The sequence below is a fragment of the Trachemys scripta genome, chromosome 10 (genome assembly GCF_013100865.1).
Source record: "Trachemys scripta elegans isolate TJP31775 chromosome 10, CAS_Tse_1.0, whole genome shotgun sequence".
In the NCBI taxonomy this organism is placed as follows: Eukaryota; Metazoa; Chordata; order Testudines; family Emydidae; genus Trachemys; species Trachemys scripta.
The window spans coordinates 51,832,420-51,852,978 of NC_048307.1; the positions used below are offsets into that span (position 1 = coordinate 51,832,420).

The 20,559-nt window shown below is 43.4% G+C and overlaps 1 protein-coding gene across 7 annotated transcripts in view; it reads left to right on the forward strand.

Annotated features, from left to right (window-relative positions):
- HERC1 (HECT and RLD domain containing E3 ubiquitin protein ligase family member 1) overlaps positions 1-20,559 on the forward strand; it is a 206,680-nt gene that overhangs the window by 168,072 nt on the left and 18,049 nt on the right. For all 7 annotated transcript variants that reach the window (XM_034783387.1, XM_034783388.1, XM_034783390.1 and 4 more), the window contains 8 exons: positions 7,152-7,351; positions 8,328-8,442; positions 9,602-9,748; positions 10,587-10,688; positions 14,594-14,767; positions 17,783-18,076; positions 19,716-19,781; positions 19,864-19,989. In XM_034783387.1, the coding sequence (XP_034639278.1) occupies positions 7,152-7,351; positions 8,328-8,442; positions 9,602-9,748; positions 10,587-10,688; positions 14,594-14,767; positions 17,783-18,076; positions 19,716-19,781; positions 19,864-19,989 (1,224 nt within the window). The remainder of the gene's footprint in view (positions 1-7,151; positions 7,352-8,327; positions 8,443-9,601; positions 9,749-10,586; positions 10,689-14,593; positions 14,768-17,782; positions 18,077-19,715; positions 19,782-19,863; positions 19,990-20,559) is intronic.

Consider the following 20,559-nt stretch of genomic DNA (forward strand, 5'->3'; position numbering starts at 1 on the left):
TTCAGATTGCATCATTCATTGTTTTGCCTAAAAAGCAAGTACTGTCCAAACCCAGTCATAGATTTATTCATAGATCCAGTCAAAGATGTATTTTAGTCATTTCTGGTTTAAATTGAGATCCCTTCCCTTTATAACTCACTTATCCTCCGCCATTCCCAAGTCAAGGGTCGTATATACTGACCCAATAGCCTATCTTGAAAACTAGAGCCAATCAACAATTTTAAGCATCATTTTCGTTCTCTGTGACCCAGAATTAGTAAAGTTTGACTACATTTATTTCAGAAGCATTTTGGCTGTAGAGCAGCGTTATCTACAGATTCAGGTAAGTATTTTAAGTGTCCCTGGAGTAATTTCATATTACAACTCCATAGCTAAAAAATTGTGTAAAGCCTCGCAGGATACTTTGAAAAGCATTTTGTAGAAAGAGAATTCTGCTTATCGTGTACTTTCTATGAATCTTTCCCCATTTTCTTTATTATTAGTAATTATCCTGTTTTCATGAAACTTTTGTTCTTCTTCGAGTGCTTGTTCATGTCAATTCCAATCAGGTATGCGTGCGCGCATGTGCACAGTAGCCAGAAAGATTTTTCCCCTAGCAGCATCTGTTGGGTCGGTCTCGGCGCCCCCTAGGGAGTCGCGCCTTCATGGCACCCAATAAAGGGCCCTGCCGACCCACCACCCCCTCAGTTCCTTCTTACCACCAGTGACGGTATCTGGAACTTCCCCTTGTTCTTGCTTCGGCAAGCAGCGTAGCAGTACTTTGTTTTTGTTGTAGATAGTTAGTTCTAGTTGGTTAGTACAGAGTAGTTAGTTCATTTAAAAGTTTCGGTTATGGGGGGATCCTCCCCATTTTCCTCCCCCCCACCTTATTTATCACTGCGGCATGCCACGATCCCCGGGCTTCAAGACTTGCCAGGACTGCACAAAGCCCATGCCTAAAAGTGACCCCCCCACACACACACTTCCTGTTTATGGTGTCTGGGCGAGGGTCACCAAAAAGACCGCTGCAAAATCTGTCAGGAATTCTGACTGAGAACTCTTAAGGAGAGGGAACAGTGGCTTAAAGTCCTCCTCCCAGTGTGTCGTCTTTGGCGCGGAGCGCTATGACTCTGTTTTCAGTCAAAGAGAGACACCGCCAAGGAGGTTCAGCACCGTCATGGAGCCTCTCGGGGACACTCCAGCCTTCAGCACTGGTCCGAATCACTGGCCCAGAAGAAGAAGAAGAAGACAGAAAGAGGCTGATCCGCCTCAGCAAAATCCAGGGACCAGCCATCAGTGGCACTTCGGTTGGGCCATGGCTCCGAGGCTCAGAGTGGAGCTATGTCAATTCCTGCCGAAGTGAGGCAGTAGAGTCCGGGCTCGCCGCGCTCACCAAATCCCTTGGAGCATCTGCCACTCCTGTCCACCCCAGAGGCTTTTGAGACGGCGCAGGACCTGCTGAGGGTATGTCTACACTACCTGCCGAATCGGCCGGCAGCGATCGATCCAGCAGGGGTCGATTGATTGCGTCTAGTTTAGACACGATAAATTGACTCCCGAGCGCTCTCCCATCGACTCCTGTACTCCACCGCTGCGAGAGGCACAGGCGGAGTCGACGGGGGAGAGGCAGCAGTTGACTCACCGCAGTGGAGACACCAACATAAGTCGATCTAATTACGTCAACTTCAGCTGCATTATTCACGTAGTTGAAGTTGCATAACTTAGATCGATTTCTCCCCCCCCCAGCCCCCTCCCAGTGTAGACCAGGCCTGAGACTCACGGTGCCGTTCTCGTCCCCAAGGCAGGAAGATGCACCAGCACTGCAGGCTCCATTCTGGCACCCCGTTCAGTCAAAGGGAAAGCCGGCGATGATGTCACGCTGATCCCTATCACCTTGGCACCCTCCCCCCAGAAGCCAACGCCTCCATCCAGGGAGTGCAGTAGGTCCCCAGGCTCCCAACGCTCTATGTCAAGAGGTGCAGCGCCACTCTGGTCCTCCTATTCTGAAACATCAGAGTCGGAGTTGAACTCGTACTGCTCTGACTATAGCAGGAGCAGAAGGTCCAGCTCAAGATGCCAATGCAGTGGCCCTCACAATGGCAGAACCCAGCTCAGTGGCCCTTTTGGACTCCGTGGGCTTTCCATCAAGCCCAGGGTCGGAGCCAAGGATCCCACTCGGGAGCTGCATCAGTGGTGTCCGCAACATTTGTTCCGCCACGACCAGCGACTGAGCCATTACTTCCAGAATTAACGCCGGCGGCCACGGCACCATCACCAACATCAGCACCAACCGTGGCGCCGCCCTCGACAAGCCTTCGGCACCAGGGGCGTCAGTGGCTCAGATTGCTGCTATGGTGCCGGCTGCACCTTCGGCACCGACGATGGCACTGGCACCGACATTGTCATCAACAGCAGCTGTGACTGCTTCCATGAAGACCCTAATGCAGATGCTACCCTAGGTATCTATACCAGCACTGGCACGGGACCCGACATTGGCACCAATATCCGTGCTCTTCGCAGGACTGGGCCAACCGACCACAGTCTCCCCCAGGGTCATGAGATCCCTCAGGTGGGGAGGGTAGAGGGTGGCCGCCTCCTCCTCTTCACCAGATGAGGCACAGGCGGGCACTTCCGTAGCCCCAGCTCTGGAAGACTTGCAGCGGTTGCTGTGCCGGTTTGCCCAGTTTCTGGGCATTAAGGCAGAGGAAGTGGTAGATGATGCAGGCCCTATGGCTGATATCCTGGCCCCCTCGTGCCCTTCCTGGCCCCCTCGCACCCTTACCATTTATAAAGACAATTACGGACATGACTAAGACCTTGTGGCAGACCCCTGCCTCGCTGCCACTCACTGCCAAGCGTAACAAACGCCGGTACTTTGTGCCCTCCAGGGGTTATGAACATCTATATTCCCACCCCCAGCCTGAATCTTTGGTGGTGGACGCTGCTAATCAGCAGGAGAGGCAAGGCTTTCAGGGCCCTTCTCCCAAGAATAGGGATGCTAAAACATTAGACCTATTCGGGCGAAAGGTGTTCTCAATATGGGGACTACAACTCTGAATGTCTAACCAGCAGGCTATCATCAGCAGGTACTCCTACAATGCCTGTTTGGCGATGGCTAAATTCATGGAGTTCCTCGGATTCCCGTGCCAAATTTTCAGCTTTGGTCGAGGAGGGAAGACTGATCTCCAGGGCGTCCCTGCAGGCAGCACTTGATGGGTTGTGCTGCAACCAGGGTTATGGCCACAGGAGTAGCCATGAGAAGGGGCTCATGGCTCCAGGTTTCTGGTCTCCCCTATAAGGTCCGGCATAACATACAAGACCCGCCTTTTGAGGGTCAGACTCTTTTTTTCTGAGAAAATGGACAAGAGGTTAAACAGCCTAAAGGACTCCAGAACCACCCTCAGGTCCCTGGGCCTCTATACACCGTCAGTGCAGCAGAGACACTTCCATCCACAATGTTCTCAGCGGTTCTGTTGCCAGAACCGCCAGGAAGGGTCCTGAAGGAGAAATAGGACTGGCAGGAGAAGGCCGTGTCAACCCTCTGGCCGGGCTCGGGACAACCCAAGCCACCTTCAGGGCCCAAACTGGTCTTTTGAAGGCACAGTCAAGGACTGTGTACCACACCAAAGACTGGATCCACCCCGCCTTACCTTCTCGTCCCGACTATCCCCTTTCTACCGTGCATAGTCCCATATCACCTCAGACTGCTGGGTGCTCCTCACGGTAGAGAGGGGATACTTCATCCAATTCTGTGCCCTCCTGCCCTTCCACTTCCACTTCCCTTCCCTGTCCCTCGTCAGGGACGCTTCTCACGAGCAACTCCTTATCCAGGAGCAGTCGCTCCTATCGTTAGGGGCAGTGGAGGAGGTTCCTCAGGAGCACAGGGGCGAGGGCTTTTATTCCTGGTATTTCCTAATACCGAAAGCCAAAGGTGGCCTCAAGCCCATCCTGAACCTGCGAGAACTCAACAAGTTTGTAAAGAAACTCAGGTTCCGCATGGTCTCATTTGCCTCCGTCATCCCTTCACTGGATCCAGCAGATTTGTATGCCACCCTCGACTTGAAGGATGCTTATATTCATATTGCAATCACTCAGCCCCACAGGAAGTACCTCAGGTTTGTGGTGAACAGTGCCCACTACCAATTTACAGTTCTTCCGTTCGGTCTGTCAGCAGCATCTCAAGTCTTCACCAAGTGCATGGCAGTCGTCGCTGTGTTCCTGCGCAGGCACCAGGTACAGGTGTTTCCATAACTCAGTGACTGGTTGGTCACGGGTCGCTTCAGGACCCAAGTAGAATCTCAAATCAAATTCATCAGAGCCACCTTTGACAACCTGGGTCTCCTTCTAAACGAAGCAAAATTGACTCTGTGCCCTATTCAGAGGATAGTTTATAGGGGCAGTACTGGACTCAACCCAAGCCATGGCATACCTGCCGGAATCGAGGTTCCAGGCCCTGGCCGGTATCATTCGAGGTCTCAGACAATTTCCCACCACCACAGCAAAAAACTGCCTGAAGCTTCTGGGACACATGGCTGCCTGTACCTACAAGATGAAGCATGCCAGACTCAGGCTCTGACTGCTCCAGTCATGGGTAACATTGACTAGCCCAAGACAGCTTGGACAGTATCGTGACCCTGCCTCGTCCGGTCCTTGACTCCCTCCTGTGATGGCTCAACCCTCAGGAGGTGTGCTCAGGGGTCCTCTTCGCCAGTCCACAGTCATCTCTTTCGCTAGTGACAGACGCATCAGCCTTGGGCTGAGGGAGCACATCTAGGAGACCACAGGTCTCAGGGTCTCAGGGTCTCTGGTCTCAGGCAGATCTGGCTCTCCACCTCAATGTCAGAGAGATGAGAGCACTGTGTCTGGCATACTTAACGGGACAATGTGTATCAGTTATGACGGACAACACCACGACAATGCCCTATATCAACAAACAAGGGGGTGCACACTCCTCTCCCCCTGTGCCAGGAAGCCCTCAGGCTGTGGTACTTCTGTGTAGAACATTCAATACACCTACAAGCATTGTGCCTTCCCGGAGTATAGAATGAGTTGGCAGACTACCTCAGCAGATCCTTTCACGGCCATGAGTGGTCCCTTTGCCCGGATGTCACAAATTTAGTCTTTCAGAGGTGGGGATTTCCCCAGATAGACCTATTTGCCACGTGACGCAACAGGAAGTGCCAGCAGTTCTGCTCCTTCAAAAATCACAGCCTGGGTGTGGCTGGGCTCCAGCGCGGACGCCTTCCTCCTCCTATGGGGAGGTTGTCTCCTAAACGCCTTTCTGCCCATACCGCTCATTTGCAAGGTACTCCTCAAGATCCAAAGGGAACGAGCTCAGGTCATATTAATAGCTCCAGCCTGGCCCGGCCTGGTACACAACTCTCCTAGACATGTCCGTGGACGCTCCAGTCACCCTGCCACTCTTCCCGGACCTTCTGACACAAGACCACGGTCGTCTCCAACATCCGAACCTCGGGTCGCTGCACCTTGCGGTGTGGCCGCTCTGTGGTTGAACCCTGTGGAGCTTTCCTGTTCAGACCAGGTTAGACAAGTCCTCTTTGGCAGCAGGAAACCTTCTCCGAGAGCTACCTACCTTGCCAAGCGGAAGAGATTTTCAGTCTGGTCGGTACAGTGGCATTCGTTCCCGATGCTAGCCTCAGTGCTGTTTGTTCTGAACTACCTCCTCCATTTGAAGCAGCAGGGGCTTTCAGTGTCGTCAATAAGGGTTCACTTGGCCACCATCTCAGCCTTCCACCCGGGTGCGGAGGGCCGCTCTGTCTTTGCTAACTTTGTCTTTGGTCAACTGGTTTCTAAAAGGTCTCGACAGGCCCTCATATCTGGCAGCCTGTCCTGGCTTGGGACCTCAACCTGGTTCTTCCTAGACTCATGGGACCGCCCTTTTAACCCTTGGTGTCATGCTCCCTGCTCTATCTCTCTTACAAAGTGGCATTCCTGGTGGCGATAACCTCGGCCAGAAGGGTATCTGAACGTAAAGCCCTAATATCGGAGCCCCTTACACCGTGTTCTATAAGGACAAGGTTTAGCTCAGACCTCATCCTGCTTTCCTGCCGAAGGTTGTATCGCAGTTTCACATTAACCGCGACATCTTCCTCCTGATACTCTACCCTAAGCCGCATTCCAGCTGCAGGGAGCAGAGACTTCACTCACTGGATGTCCGTAGAGCGCTAGCCTTCTACATCGAGAGAACGAAGCCGTTCAGAAAGTCGATCCAGTTATTCGTGGCAGTGGCGGACAGAATGGAAGGTCTGCCTGTGTCGTCACAATGCATTTCGTCATGGATCACGTCCTGCATTCGTGAGTGCCACAACCTGGCGGGGGTTCCTGCACCTCCAATCACTGCGCACTCCACCAGAGTGCAGGCTTCATCAACAGCGTTCCTGGCTCAGGTTCCCACTCAGGAAATCTGCAGAGTGGGTACATCGTCCTCCATTCATACGTTCACGACACACTATGCAATTACCCAGCAGGCCAGAGATGATGTGGCCTTCGGACAAACAGTACTCTAGTTAGTGGACAACTCCGACCCCACCTCCTGATCTTGGGCTTGTCAGTCACCTGATTGGAATTGACATGAACAAGCACTCAAAGAAGAAAAGATGGTTACTCAACATCTCGTAACTGTTGTTCTTCCAGATGTGGTGTTCATGTCCATTCCCATACCCACCCTCCTACCCCTCTGTTGCAGTAGCTGAGAAGAAGGAACTAAGGGGTGGCAGGTTGGCAGGGCCCTTTATTGGGCTCCATGAAGGTGCAACTCCAGGGGACACTCAGGCCAACCCCACGGATGCTGCTAGGGGGGAAATCTTCCGGCTACTGTGGACGTGCTCGCGCACACACCTGATTGGAATGGACATGAATAACACATCTCAAAGAACAGCAGTTATGAGGTGAGTAACCGTTCTTTTTCTCGCACTCGTAGAACTGTGATAACCACCAGGTCTGACTTCATTTGTGTTATAAATTGCTGCATCAAATCATCAACATAGTTCCTTTTTTGTAGTTTATATGATGATGTATATGAAGTTCAAGTGCTTAATACTTTTGTGCTGGAAGGAAGTTTAGTTTTGTATGTGTGATGTTCGTATTCGTAAGTCACATTATGAAGACACTGAATGTTGTAATCTTTTTGTTTATTTGTTTGAATCCTTTAGGACACCATTGTTAGTGTGAAGTGGGATCCAACTGGTAAGATTCTCATGACATGTGCCAAAGAAGAAACGGTGAAACTCTGGAGATATATGGGGGGATGCTGGAGACGTTTGCATTCACTCTCCCATCCAGCTATTGTGAATAGTATTACCTGGTGCAACCTTCCAGGGAAAGGACCCAAGCTGCAGTTGTTACTGGCTACGTATGTTAAAGTTTTTGCTTTAATACTTCCTGTGTAGTCTTTGTATTAATACTTATATCAACTGTATATGTAGCATCTTTCATCCTAAACAAAAAACAAACAAACAAAATTCAACAAGCTGTTCATTGTGGGCATTGTAGAACACTGGTTCAGCACTGACTTAAATACAAAAAGTGCCCGTTACTGAATCACCAACAGATTTTCCCCTCCACCTAGGCTTTTCTCTGGAGAGTTCTGCGCCAAGTACTGACCAGGGCTGATCTTAGTTAATTTAACTTGAATTTGTCACAATGAAAACGTAATGTGGTATGTTTGCATGTTATTGGAAACATCAACTAATCATTGTTGTGAAATGTGCCAGTTATGTCCATAGTTGCAAATACTTCCTGTGCTGATAAATATACCTGGGACCTATACATTCTGATGGCACAATGATTGCAAGGGAATATTAGGTCAAATATGAAAATATTTAATGTGAAAAATAGGGTGAAAACCTATGGAGAATATTCCTAAATATTTTGAGTAGAAATAAAAAAAAATCACTGTCAATATGCATATTTTATTTAAAAATACGTGAATTAAAGAATATAGTAAAATTTCAAACAGTACAATGAAAAACAAGTTTTTCCTTTTTCCAGTCTGCCTCAGCTTTCCTTTTGTATTGGAGATACTGTTTCACTAACTTCCTTTTAAACATAGTGGTGCTGACAAAATAGTTTTGGCAAAATTTAATATTAAGAAAGAGTTAAAGAAAAAATGCACTTTTTTAGTGAGTATTACTCCTAAATCTGTATTCAACTTTTAAAAAATTATCTGCTGCCCTTGGACTTTGTTTTTAAGCAGATTATCTTTCTTAATCACCTTGCTCTAAATGTATATCATAACAGACTGACATACTTTTAGAATATTTGTTGATTGGTGCTGTATGTTAACAATTTTACTTTATTTTCATGTGATTTATTCTAACTTCCTTCAGAGGATGCCAGAATGGCTTAGTGTGTGTTTGGAGTGTTCCCCAGGATATGCTGATCATGTTGCAGTCCAACTCAAGTAGTGCAGAAGGATGGTGGGAACAGGAAACAAGTGGCAAGGTAAAGACAGTTGAGCAGATGTTAAGAAATCTTAACCTGATTGTATCCATGGTTTTCTCTACGATTATAGGAAAGGATGGGAGCAAAATATTTAAATATCTACATGGGTGAAGATGGAGAAGAGGGAAATATTTGAAAACCATTTAGTTTAAAAAAGTTACATTTATTTTAATTTGTCTGTACTTACACACATGCAGGTGTTTCCAAGGCAGGAAATGATTCTTGCTCACATGCTCAGGGTCTTGCTCACATGCTCAGGAATTTTCCCCCAGGTTCATTGGCAGTGACCTTGGAGGGGATTCGCCCTCCTCTGTAGCATTAGAGTACAGGTCACTTGCCAGGATTATCTGGGTATACTTCCCTTAATCCTTGCCATTGCAGGTACTTTGGGCATTGGTGCACCTTGGTCCCTCCTATTCTCTGCCTTATAGTATTATTTCCTGTGGGTTGTAATTCTTGCTCTAATTTTGGATGTTGAGTTTAGTGTGGGTGCTGGGTGCTGTCAGTGGCCTGTTGTTACATACAGGAAGTCAGACTAGATGATCTGGTGGTCCATTATGGTATTAAGGTCTATGACTCTAAATGGGAGGTCAAGGTTTAAAAACAACTTATTTGCAAGAGCTATTGATCTTGGCTAAAATTTGGTAATGCTATCTAGTTCTTTTAAAATTATGCAGTTATTTCCAAAAGAGAAAACTAAAATAATATTGGAAGTTTCTTAGTATATAAATTTGACTTGACTTAATTTTAACTAAAATGTTCTTTAAAATGGTAAGATCCAGCCGTAATGTGGTCTTGAATGCTTATGGTATTTTGAAGAGGAAAATATAGATGGTAATAAGTTAATGGCATCCTTATAAAACATGACTAAAATAATTACAAATAAAACTAAGGTCTATTAAGTAAATATATCTAAATGCATATTTACTTAGAGTTCATCGTCACTGTAGGTGCTCATAGTCTGTTGTATCAGCTTGAATGCTTCCATAAGGCCTTTTTTATGGTGCCTTAGTCTTCTTTCCTTGATTAAAATAAAAGTAGTTGTACCAAGAAAATCTATACACTGGTTGCAAAGAAGTCTAAATCTGAAACACTTTTCTATTCACAATTTTCTATGTATGTAGTCCAGGGTATGTCATAATGATGAAATAATTTGCAGGATGGATACAGAAAAGCAGTGGATGCCAAGTGCATTTATCAGCTGAGAGGACATATTACTCCTGTTCGGACTGTGGCCTTCAGCTCTGATGGACTGGTATTAGTGTCTGGTGGGCTCGGTGGGCTCATGAACATTTGGTCTTTACGGGTAAGGTTGTCTTTGAGTTATATTAAAGATTACCCAAAGATTATGTCATGGATGTCACAGAATTCATGGATTCTAGAGTGGCGGTGGCACCCGGAGATCCCAGCCGCCACAGGCAGTGGGGACATCCGGAACAGTTAGCCCTTGCAGCTTGGGCTCTCCTCTCCCACACTTGGTCTTCAGTCATCCCCCCGTCAGCTCTCCCCCCACATTATTTTTAGTAAAAGTCACGGATGGTCAAGGGCTTCTGTGAATTTTTGTTTATTACCTGTCCGTGACTTTTACTACAAATAACCGTGATAAAATCTTAGTTATATTTCTTAAAGTTTGTTGAAATAGGTACGTTTAAGATCAGAAGTAAAAGGATAATTTTATGTCTTCATAGTTTTCTTTGATAAATACTTTATAAAAATTAGAGGAAGCGTAGTCAAGAATAATGAATACAAGATTTGGGAATAAATACCTAAATTCTAATCCTGGCTCTGCAACTGATTAATTATGTGCCTGGTCAGGTCATTTATGACCTCAGGTCCTTAGCCAGTTTATGCTTTTGTTTCTCCCCTCTGAAAAAAGGGAGTAATACTTGCCTTCTTCACAGGCTGTTGAGACTGTGTAAAACACTTTGAAGATGTTATATCAATGTTAATTTTAACTTTTAGTAATATCTTTTGGAAAATGCATATGCCTTTCTGACTATCGTGTAGGAATTTTAGTTCAAGGGGTTTAAAATACTTTAAATAATCATTAATTGAAATGTTTGGGGGTGTTTACGGTACTACAGGATGATAAATTCACATGTTTAAATAAATATGTGTATTGATTAAAAGATTTCTTGGTTTAGGATGGCTCTGTATTACAAAGTGTTGTGATCGGTTCTGGAGCTATTCAGACTGCAGTATGGATCCCTGATGTTGGAGTAGCTGCTTGCTCAAATAGATCAAAGGTATTATTGTATATTAAAGTACTGTTCTTTTGAGTTAAATTTGTGAGCAGTAAGGGAAGGTTCTTATTACAAAAAGAAGCCCATTTACCCAAACATTTCTTTCTAACAAACTGCTAGCACAGGGATCGTCAACCTTTCAGAAGTGGTGTGCCGAGTCTTCATTTATTCACTCTAATTTAAGGTTTCGTGTGCCGGTAATACATTTTAACGTTTTTAGAAGGTCTCTTTTTATAAGTCTATATTATATAACTAAACTATTGTATGTAAAGTAAACAAGGTTTTCAAAATGTTTAAGAAGTGTCATTTAAAATTAAATTAAAATGCTGATCTTATGCCACCAGCCTGCTCAGCTTGCTTTCAGCCTGGGGTTCTGTTCACCTAGGCCAGCAGCGGGCTGAGCAGGGCCTGCGGCCGGGACCCCAGACCTGGGGGGGGGGTTGTTTCAGGGGTCAGGGCAGAGGGCAGGGGGAGGGGGTTCAGAGCAGAGGGCTGGGGTGTGTGGGGGGGGATTCAGGGATCAGGGCAGAAGGCTGGGGATGTGGGGGGTTCAAGGGTCAGGTCAGAGGGCTGTGGGGGGTGCAGGGCAGAAGGCTGGGGGTGTGGGGGGGGTGCAGGGCAGAAAGCTGGGTGTGTGTTGGGGTGTGGGGGTTCAGGGCAGAAGGCTGGGTGTGTGGGGGGGGTTCAAGAGTCAGGGCAGAGGGCTGGGAGCCTGGGGGGGGGCAGGGCAGAGGGATGGGGCTGTGGGGGTGCAGGGCAGAAGGCTGGGTGTGTGTTGGGGTGAGGGGGTTCAGGGCAGAGGGGTGGGGCGTGCAGGGCAGAAGGCTGAGTGTGTGGGGGTCAGGGTAGAGGGCTGGGGTGCTCGGCTCGTGGGGGTGCTCCCAGCCCCCTGCCCTGAGCAGCTCAGGACAGGGGGCTGGAAGGGATATGCCCTGTTCCACCCCCTTCCCCCAGGCTCCGTCCCTACCTCTCTCTGTCTCCTCTACGGACCTGTGTGCATGCTGCCGCTCTTCCCCCTCCCCCTCGCTAGGGCCATCAGCTGATTGGCGCAGGGAAGGAGAGGAGGAGGGGCAGGAAAGCACCACACTGGGGAAAAAGCGGGGGAGGGGGAAAGCTTGGCTGCCGCAGAACCAAGTTTCTGCCTCCTGTCCCCGCAGGGGAGAGCGGTGGGCAGGGGGGCTGAGTGGGGCTGGGGGCCAGGACCGCGGCAGGGAGCTGCGTACCACTCAAAATCGCCTCGCGTGCCGTGTTTGGCATGCGTGCTCTAGGTTGCCGACCCCTGTGCTAGCATATTTCTCTCCCTGTTCTGCTTAGTCCATGTTATCCACATATATTTGCTGTCAATTAAAGGAGCTTGAGTAATTAAAATTCTGCTGTACATAGTTTGTCTATTTACATGCAGAATACATTGTTTTGACTCTCAACTGCCATCTTATCTTTAAAAAAGAGTTTAAAAACTTAGTTTAGATTTCAGACTTCGTGTATGAGAAAGAGAGAAATGGGGCAATTAATTAATTTAAAAAATATGCACCCAGGTGACTGCTTTGTCATTCTGAAATATATAGTGTGTGAGAAATGTCACCTTTTTTTATGGGAGAGATGTGAAATGTGTCTGTCTTAGAAGAAATATCTGCTTCAGAAGGTTAAAATAGTCTTTGTGTTCAGATTGAAAATGTAGAATTTAGCATTGTACAGTACCTTTCTTCACAGTCCTATTGCAAATAGAACTGGGTGAGTTTTTCTTTTTGGCCTGTAGTGAAATTTGAAAAATGCATTTTTCAGTTAGCCAAAACTATTTGTGAATTTTACATGAATTTGCCAAATTGTTCTTATAAAAAATTTTTTGATTTTTCCAGGACTGAGGCACCAGTCACAAAATGAGGAAGTAGTGGTTCATCCCTTTTGATCTTTAACCCAGTGCTTAGAACACTTACCTGGGATGTGGGAGACCCGAAGTAAATTCCCCCCTCTGGCTAATGTGGATTTGAACTAGGGTCTTCCACATTGCAGGAGAGTGCCCTACCCACTGGACTATGAGATGATATGGTGGGGGGCTCTCTGTTGTTGAAGCTGTTCCACTATGTATAAATAATTAAATAGTAATTGTAACAGGGACATGAACTTGAGTCTACCACTTCCCAAGTGAGTCCTCTAATCACCAGTCTATAGAGTCATTCTTTCTTGCTCTCTCTGGCCTAATGACTAATTACTTATGCAAAATAGAACAGCTTCAAAGGAGAGACTGAGAAAGATCCACCCCAAAATATCTTCGAGACTAGGGTTTAGGTCTAGTGAACATCTATCCATCAATCAAAGATACACCTTCATCATGGGAACTTTATCTAGTCCTTACTCAGTTTATAAAGATTTCCTTTGAGCATCTGAATAAATGTTCACGGTTTTACCTGTTAATCTAAACAACATTTGTTATAGGCATAACATCTGCCAGAAGAATAAGTAAACAAACTTCAGGCCATGATGGCCGATCCCACTTCTCATTATTTTTTTACAAGGACAAAGTGATTTTTCCACCTCTACCTGTAATTCTTATTCTAGATGGTAACCGATTTTCATCCCATCCAATCAGTTAATCTGCCAGTATTCTTTCCTAGATCCTATGCTCATTGAGGTAAAGCAAAGATTCACACACTAGATGCTAAAAGGGCTTTAGCTTTCTATCTAAATATAACTAAAGAGTTTAGAAAGTCACCAGATCTTTTTTCTTATGCACAAAATAATAAAGGACAGGCATTTACTTCACGAAGACTATCTAAGTGGCTTAGGCAATGCATTGAAGAGAGCTACAAATTAGTCTCTGTCCCTGTCCCAGTGGGGATTAGATCCCATTCCACAAGGACAAAGGTGGCCTTCATGGCATGCTGCTTTAGGCATATTCCGATTGCAGAAATTTGCAGAGCTGCTACATGGAGCTTTAATCTTACATTAACAAAACATTATGTATTCTGGTCAGATGCTCAATTTGGTACAGTGGTACTTCAGTCACTGTTTAATTAGAAAACCACATCCCACTTTACTTGGAAGACAGTTCTGTTTATCAAACTATCAAACATGCTGAGGTGATTTGAAGAAGAAATGAAGGTTACTCACCTGTAAGTGATACTGCTGAGTAACCTTCATTTTTCATTGGCTTATAATTTTACCAAATTTTAACCATTTGGGCTGAAATTTTCTATGCTGGGTGTTTTTATGTACTACTGGATACACCCTCCCAGTCTGACAGTGAACTGTTGAAACTACTTTCAGTATAGTATTTCATCCAGTTGTGCACCTGCTTCATACTAATTTCACCTAGACCACATTTCCCTAGTTTGTGTATGAAAATGTCATGTGGGACTGAGTCAAAAACCTTACTAAAATCAATATATACTGCTTTCCCCAAGCCACTAGGCCTGGTAACCCTGTCAAAAAAGGAAATTAGTTTGGTTGGGCATGATTTGTTCTTGATGTAGTTTTCCCTAGCCTTGTTTTTGGAAAATGGCTGAACCATTTTGGTTGACATTTTTTAAAAAATTTGAGCTTGAGGATGACACCCAGCATAGAAAACTTCAGCTCAAACATCTAAAGTTTAGCAAAGTTATAAGAAACTGAAAATGGTTTTATAATGAGAAATATCGGGCAACCTTAATAATAATAGGTGCTACCAGCCCATTTTATAATGCTGTCTAAGAACAATCATTGTAAGTGTTATATAAATACAGAGATGATAATGATACATAATTTTTCTTTCCACTCAGCATTGTTACTTATTCACACTGATACTTTTAGGTGTTGAGCAGTGTTGGGACGAAGACAATTAGTGAGAGGAGTCAGATTGATCTGAATAAGCATGTTTCCCTTGTTTAATTTCTGATATATAAAATGTATCTGGTGATTGTATTGTTGAACAGGATGTGTTGGTGGTGAATTGCACATCAGAGTGGATATCTTCCAATCATGTCCTTGCAACATGTAGGACTGCACTGAAACAACAGGGAGTTTTAGGATTAAATGTGGCCCCTTGCATGAGGGCTTTCTTGGAACGTTTGCCAATAATGCTTCAGGAACAGTATGCCTATGAAAAGGTAAGAATAGTTGAATGCAGAACATCAAATACTGACATTTGTAACATGAGATGTCTGTCTTGAATTACAGCTGTCTTATTCTTTTGACAGTCAACCCAAGAAATCTTTGTTGAGGTTCAATCCCACCTTTGGACAACAGATTTACAGTTACTCTTTTGAGTACTCTAGCAGAACTACATTTTCCTGATGTCAGGCTGTTTCTGATCTTCCTCTTGTTTTGTCACCCACTGCAAGATCCTGGTCTCTTGTGGCCTTATATAGGTGTTTCGGCTATCCTAGAAGTTTCTGCTTTGTTAACTTACATTGACCTCACCACTACACACGCACTGCTATATTGCTTTAACTGCAGCACTTGGATAAAGCAGCCTCAAACTGATGCTTCATCAGGTTGCTGTCTCCCCCTCCTCCCCTCCCCCCCCGTTCCTTAAAACCAACCAACCAACCAACAAAAAACCCCAGGAAGCTAGGCTTTTTTCACCCTTGTTTGTTTTAATTTCTGTGGTATCCACGTGTTTTTTTTTTTTTTCAAAATGGTCGTTTTGAGGCCTAATTTGAATGATCTTAAACATGGTGTTAAACTTGTCCCCATTGTTTTGCATCCTCCTCTAGAATAAGAAATTATTAGACTAGGAGATTGCATATATATATATATATATAATTTTTCCTTTGTGCAAAATCCACTCAGGATCTCATTCTTTTAGCTTCTTTATGACTGTAAGGGCTGGTATACAAATAATCTTCACAAAATCTCTTGCAAGTCCTTGTTATGAATTATAGCCAGTGTTTCCTTTTTAATACAGGAATTTACAGATTTCTCTGGAAGTGTTTATTCAGATCCCCAGTTCTGGTGCTGGTATTAATATCTGCATCTTTTCAGTGGAATTAACATATGGTCCTGATGCAAATAATGTGATTTTTGCCTACTGAACTACTCCGTTAGCACTTTCCATGCCCTTACTTACTCTCTCTCCAGTTTATTCAGTTGTATAGTTGGAGGTAATTCAGAGAAATCACTGTGTGCCTTAACACTACTGAGCAGTCAATAGAATAAATGTCCTAACGAATTTTTGAAATTATAAAAATTGTGAACTAGCCTTCCTGAGTTGGGGACTGATATACCAAGAAGGATATAGGATCCTATGTATACTTCAGAAAACCAGTTGTGAGGAAAGAAAGTATCTCTACTCAAACAAATAGAAGAGAGAGACACTATTCTGCTTTGTCTCTTTAAAAATAAGAAACTAACTGCCTTAACTAAAAAACAAGGATTCTGATCCTTTTGCTATTGCCAGTCCTGTGTCATGTCCTCCCATCAGTGTGAGCAGTATAAATGATGGGGGCAGTGTAGATAGAATTTATTGTTACACACTGAAATCTAGATCTATTCTACCCATGACATCTGTTGTTGACACAAAACAATGTCTGGATTGTTATTGAATTACCAGACAAAATGGATACTGGATTCAGGCTATTTAGATTTCCTGAACTGCAACCAGACATTATCCTACAAGACATTCATCACTTACTTTAATCGCCTTTTCTCTGGCTTGACTCTAATATAGTTCTTAACAATGGCTAACCAAGACACTCTATCTTTAGAACATGTGGACTTTGAAAAAAACATATTTGATTAGATGTCTGAATCATATTTGTAAAGTCCTTTTTCTGTCTGCTACAGAATCTCTGCCAGAATAGTTATAGGAAACTCTGCAAAACGTATCTGACATTTTTTTTAATCAGTTAGTCTTCTTTTGTAATGACCTTTAATAACAAAACCTCATTGCAGGTTTCCATACAAACTAGGATGCTGCTCTACTTTTAGCAGTAGGCAATTTGGAGTAAGAATGTAAAAACAATAACCGTGTAACCAATTAAAATTCTATCAGTTACACAGTTAAATGTATAACCGCGGAGCTAGTGGTGCGGGGGGTGCTGAAGCACCCCCACATTTTGTTGGGGCTCCACTGCCGGATCCATCCCTGGGGCTCTGCTCAGGTGGAGTTTAATAGTAAGCAGAAACTGATAAGCATCAAGCTTATCGGTTAACCAGTTAAACTTTTACATCCCTAATTTGGAGTCCAAGGTACATTTTTTCCATTTAGACCTATCCAGTTCTCTCTAGCTGGGTACAATACAGCACTCCATGCAGCGGGCAGTTAAGTCTGCTACCTATCCTTTTCCTGAACACATATCCAAATTCTGTCCACTCGTTTGAGGCCTTTAAGCCTAGGAGCACAGCGATATGTCACAAGTACTTTATTTTGCTGGTACTCTGATGCGATCCCTCATCAGTTTATGGCTACAGCATCCGTCACCATCAATAGTTTTCTCAATCTCTATTCATCATGTGTTGTAATGCCATAGTAACCTCTTTTCTTCAGGTTGTTTTCGTTCAGGCATGTAATAATGCTCACTTCCCCAGTTCTGCTTTTCATTCTTCAGAACTTCCCAACCAAAGAGAAACAAAATCATGTCTGAAAGCTGGATTTTGTGTCTTCCTTAACATGCAAAAGAAAATGAAGAGAAAGTTATTGTATGCTTTTCAGAGAATTATTTAAACTGTTTATAAATTACATCAAATTATTGTAAATTTGAAGTTTAGGTTAAAGAATTATTCCAGTATGTATTGTATTCTACTTAAAACGAAGAAAGGGGGGAAAAAAAGAGAAAGAAAAACCAAATGAAATAAACAAGTTTTGTTTTATATTGTGATATATTGAGTGATGTACCTTGTTTAAAAAATGGTAATTTCTGATAATATGCTGAAGTGCATTTGCTAGTGAAATCGTGTTAATATGTTTGCAGTATTTCTGTGTCGAATACTGGTTGAGAGTAAAGTCTGGTACTTTGACAAATGGTCTCGGTTTATTGGGAGGGAAATTAATGAAAATTATTGGAAAGGGGTTTTTCTGGGAAATTTTTTTCTACAGAAAGAGCTTTGAAGAATTACTGTTTCTGAAGTGATGAAAGTATGCCTCTAGCTTCATATGTTGACCTTCCATTTTTTCCCTCTAGCCCCATGTGGTCTGTGGAGATCAGCTTGTTCATAGCCCTTATATGCAGTGCCTGGCTTCACTTGCTGTGGGGCTTCACCTCGATCAGCTTTTGTGCAATCCACCAATACCGCCTCATCACCAGAACTGCCTCCCTGATCCCTCAGCTTGGAATCCTACAGAGTGGGCCTGGTTAGAATGTTTTTCAACTACTATAAAAGCTGCTGAAGCTCTGGCCAAAGGAGCACAGTTTCCAGAATCCTTTACTGTTCCAGATCTGGAGCCTGTGCCAGAGGATGAGCTTACACTTCTAATGGTAATATGCACTGCATTCTGCCAGTTATTAAGTATATGTATAGAATGCACTATATTGTGCCAATAACATCTATAATAATTAATTAGGGTGACCAGACAGCAAGTGTGAAAAATCGGGACGGGGGTGGGGGGTAATAGGAGCCTATATAAGAAAAAGACCCAAAAATCGGGACTGTCCCTATAAAATCGGGACATCTGGTCACCCTAGTAATAATTAGCTGAAAAAATTGAAAAGCTTGTAAAAAGTAAATTGTTATGCTTTATTTAATGGAAATACCAAGAGAGTACAGAGATTTTATTTTAATTGATCTAAAATGTGGCAGTTGATGCCATATAAATGTTTGTAATAGAAGTAATAGTGTGAAAGTGGTATCTTCCTGTTTAGCAGATCTGCTCCTTCTGTGTGTATTCAGTCGTATTTACTTGCTTAACTAACAACAGTAAGTTTTTGTTACATTGTCTTAACCTGCAGAGTTGACACAGAGAAAAGCGAGCTGGACTAATTCTGGTTTACAAATCAACAGAATTAACAAAGTTCCATTTGCAGAACCTCTATTGTTGTTACATAAACCAGTGAGAATTTGCCTTGACTATGATATTCCAAGGGGAGCTTGCAGGGCTGACAATTAATTCATTTTTTTTAACATGCAGACAGAGTAAATTCTATATGGAGTCATTGAAAGGCAATGGCACCCTATTATGTCATCTTTAAAGTACTTTTTCAGAGTAGTCCTACACTTTAACTATATTGGCACTACCAAATGCCAATATAATGGGCTATGATAGGTGAACCTAAAGTGGAAACTTTGTATTTATTGGATTTTATCAGTAAGTCTGTATAATTTTGCAGATAAATACTTTCACTTGTGTACTCCCAAAATTAAGGCTGCATGGCGCCCTTTGAGGAAAACATAACTATGGGTCTTCCTAGTTGCTTTCGTTGCTATATACCTATTGACCTCACATATACCTTAGTCCTTTATTTTTAAATACTCACATAGGTTATCACAGTGATCAGGAAGGATTCCCTTCTGTGTACAAGAGCACTATGGGGTTTTGCCTTTTTCTGAAGCATTGGGCATATGCCAGTGCAAGATGCATGCTATTAGACTTGGCAGGTTGTTGGTCCAAATGTGCATGGCAGATTTTATGTTTCTATACATCTCTTGAACCCATTGTCACATCTTCCTTTACTAGCCTATTTTGAGTGGCACACTTTGCTTGTTTTCCACTGCAACAGTTAAAAGCAACCCTTTTTACCATGAGTAGTTTTAGACACTCATGAGTCAGAATTTTTTCTTATGGTAACAATATTAAATGTTAGATTCCAGTATTAAGAAAAATAGGTCTACTCCAAGGACAAAAATGATACATTCAAGTTTACATGAGAAATATTGAATATGAATTAATTTATAAAAATAATTTGTACATAAATTTTGCTTTAGTCACAGTTAAAACTATTTTACATTTATGTTCAAAAGCAGTTTGTTGTTCAGTAATAGACCCAGATAATAGTTTTTCATCTAGGAAAAGGGTTGCCATTTCCAAGTGACTATTTGAAGGGAAATCAAGATTATTAACTGAAAGAATAATGTACTCGTGGTGGGCTGACCCTAATATATCTGTTTTTAATCATTTAGGATAACAGTAAATGGATTAATGGTATGGATGAGCAGATTATGTCCTGGGCAACATCAAGGCCTGAGGTTAGTAAAATTGATTATTTTAAATTTAAAATTCTAAAATTATCAATATAATTCTCAAGTGCTCCTTTATGCTGTTTCATAGGATTGGCACCTTGGTGGCAAATGTGATGTGTATCTATGGGGAGCAGGGCGCCATGGGCAGCTAGCAGAAGCTGGTAGAAATGTCATGATACCAGTAGCAGCACCTTCATTCTCACAGGCTCAACAGGTAACAGTGTTAGGAGAGATTTACATTTAATTCTTCACTAATTGCCTTATTTTCAGTTGTTAGTTAAAAAATATCTATCAATATCCCTTTTGGACTCGGTGCTATACCCTGAAATGTATAAGGTACTTTTCCCCAGTTATAGAATTTTTATTAGGTTTGCTCTAGTTTTTGCCAAATTCACACCAAGAAACTGTTCAAAACTGGCAAAATCATTTCTGAGGATTAGAGTGAGTACAATGTAAAAAAATATTTGCACGGTTTTGATCTACACATCTATCCTGATATAACGCGACCCGATATAACACGAATTCGGATATAACGCAGTAAAGTAGTGCTCCAGGGGAGCGGGGCTGCGCACGCTGGTGGATCAAAGCAAGTTAGATATAATGCGGTTTCACCTATAACGCGATAAGATTTTTTGGCTCCCGAGGACAGAGTTATATCGAGGTAGAGGTGTAATCCATATTGCAAGATTGCTTTCTGAAATAACGTAATGCTGGGGTGAGATAATGCGACAGCCAAATTGCTGCAAGAAATACATTGAGAATCTCACTGAAGAACATTCTACCA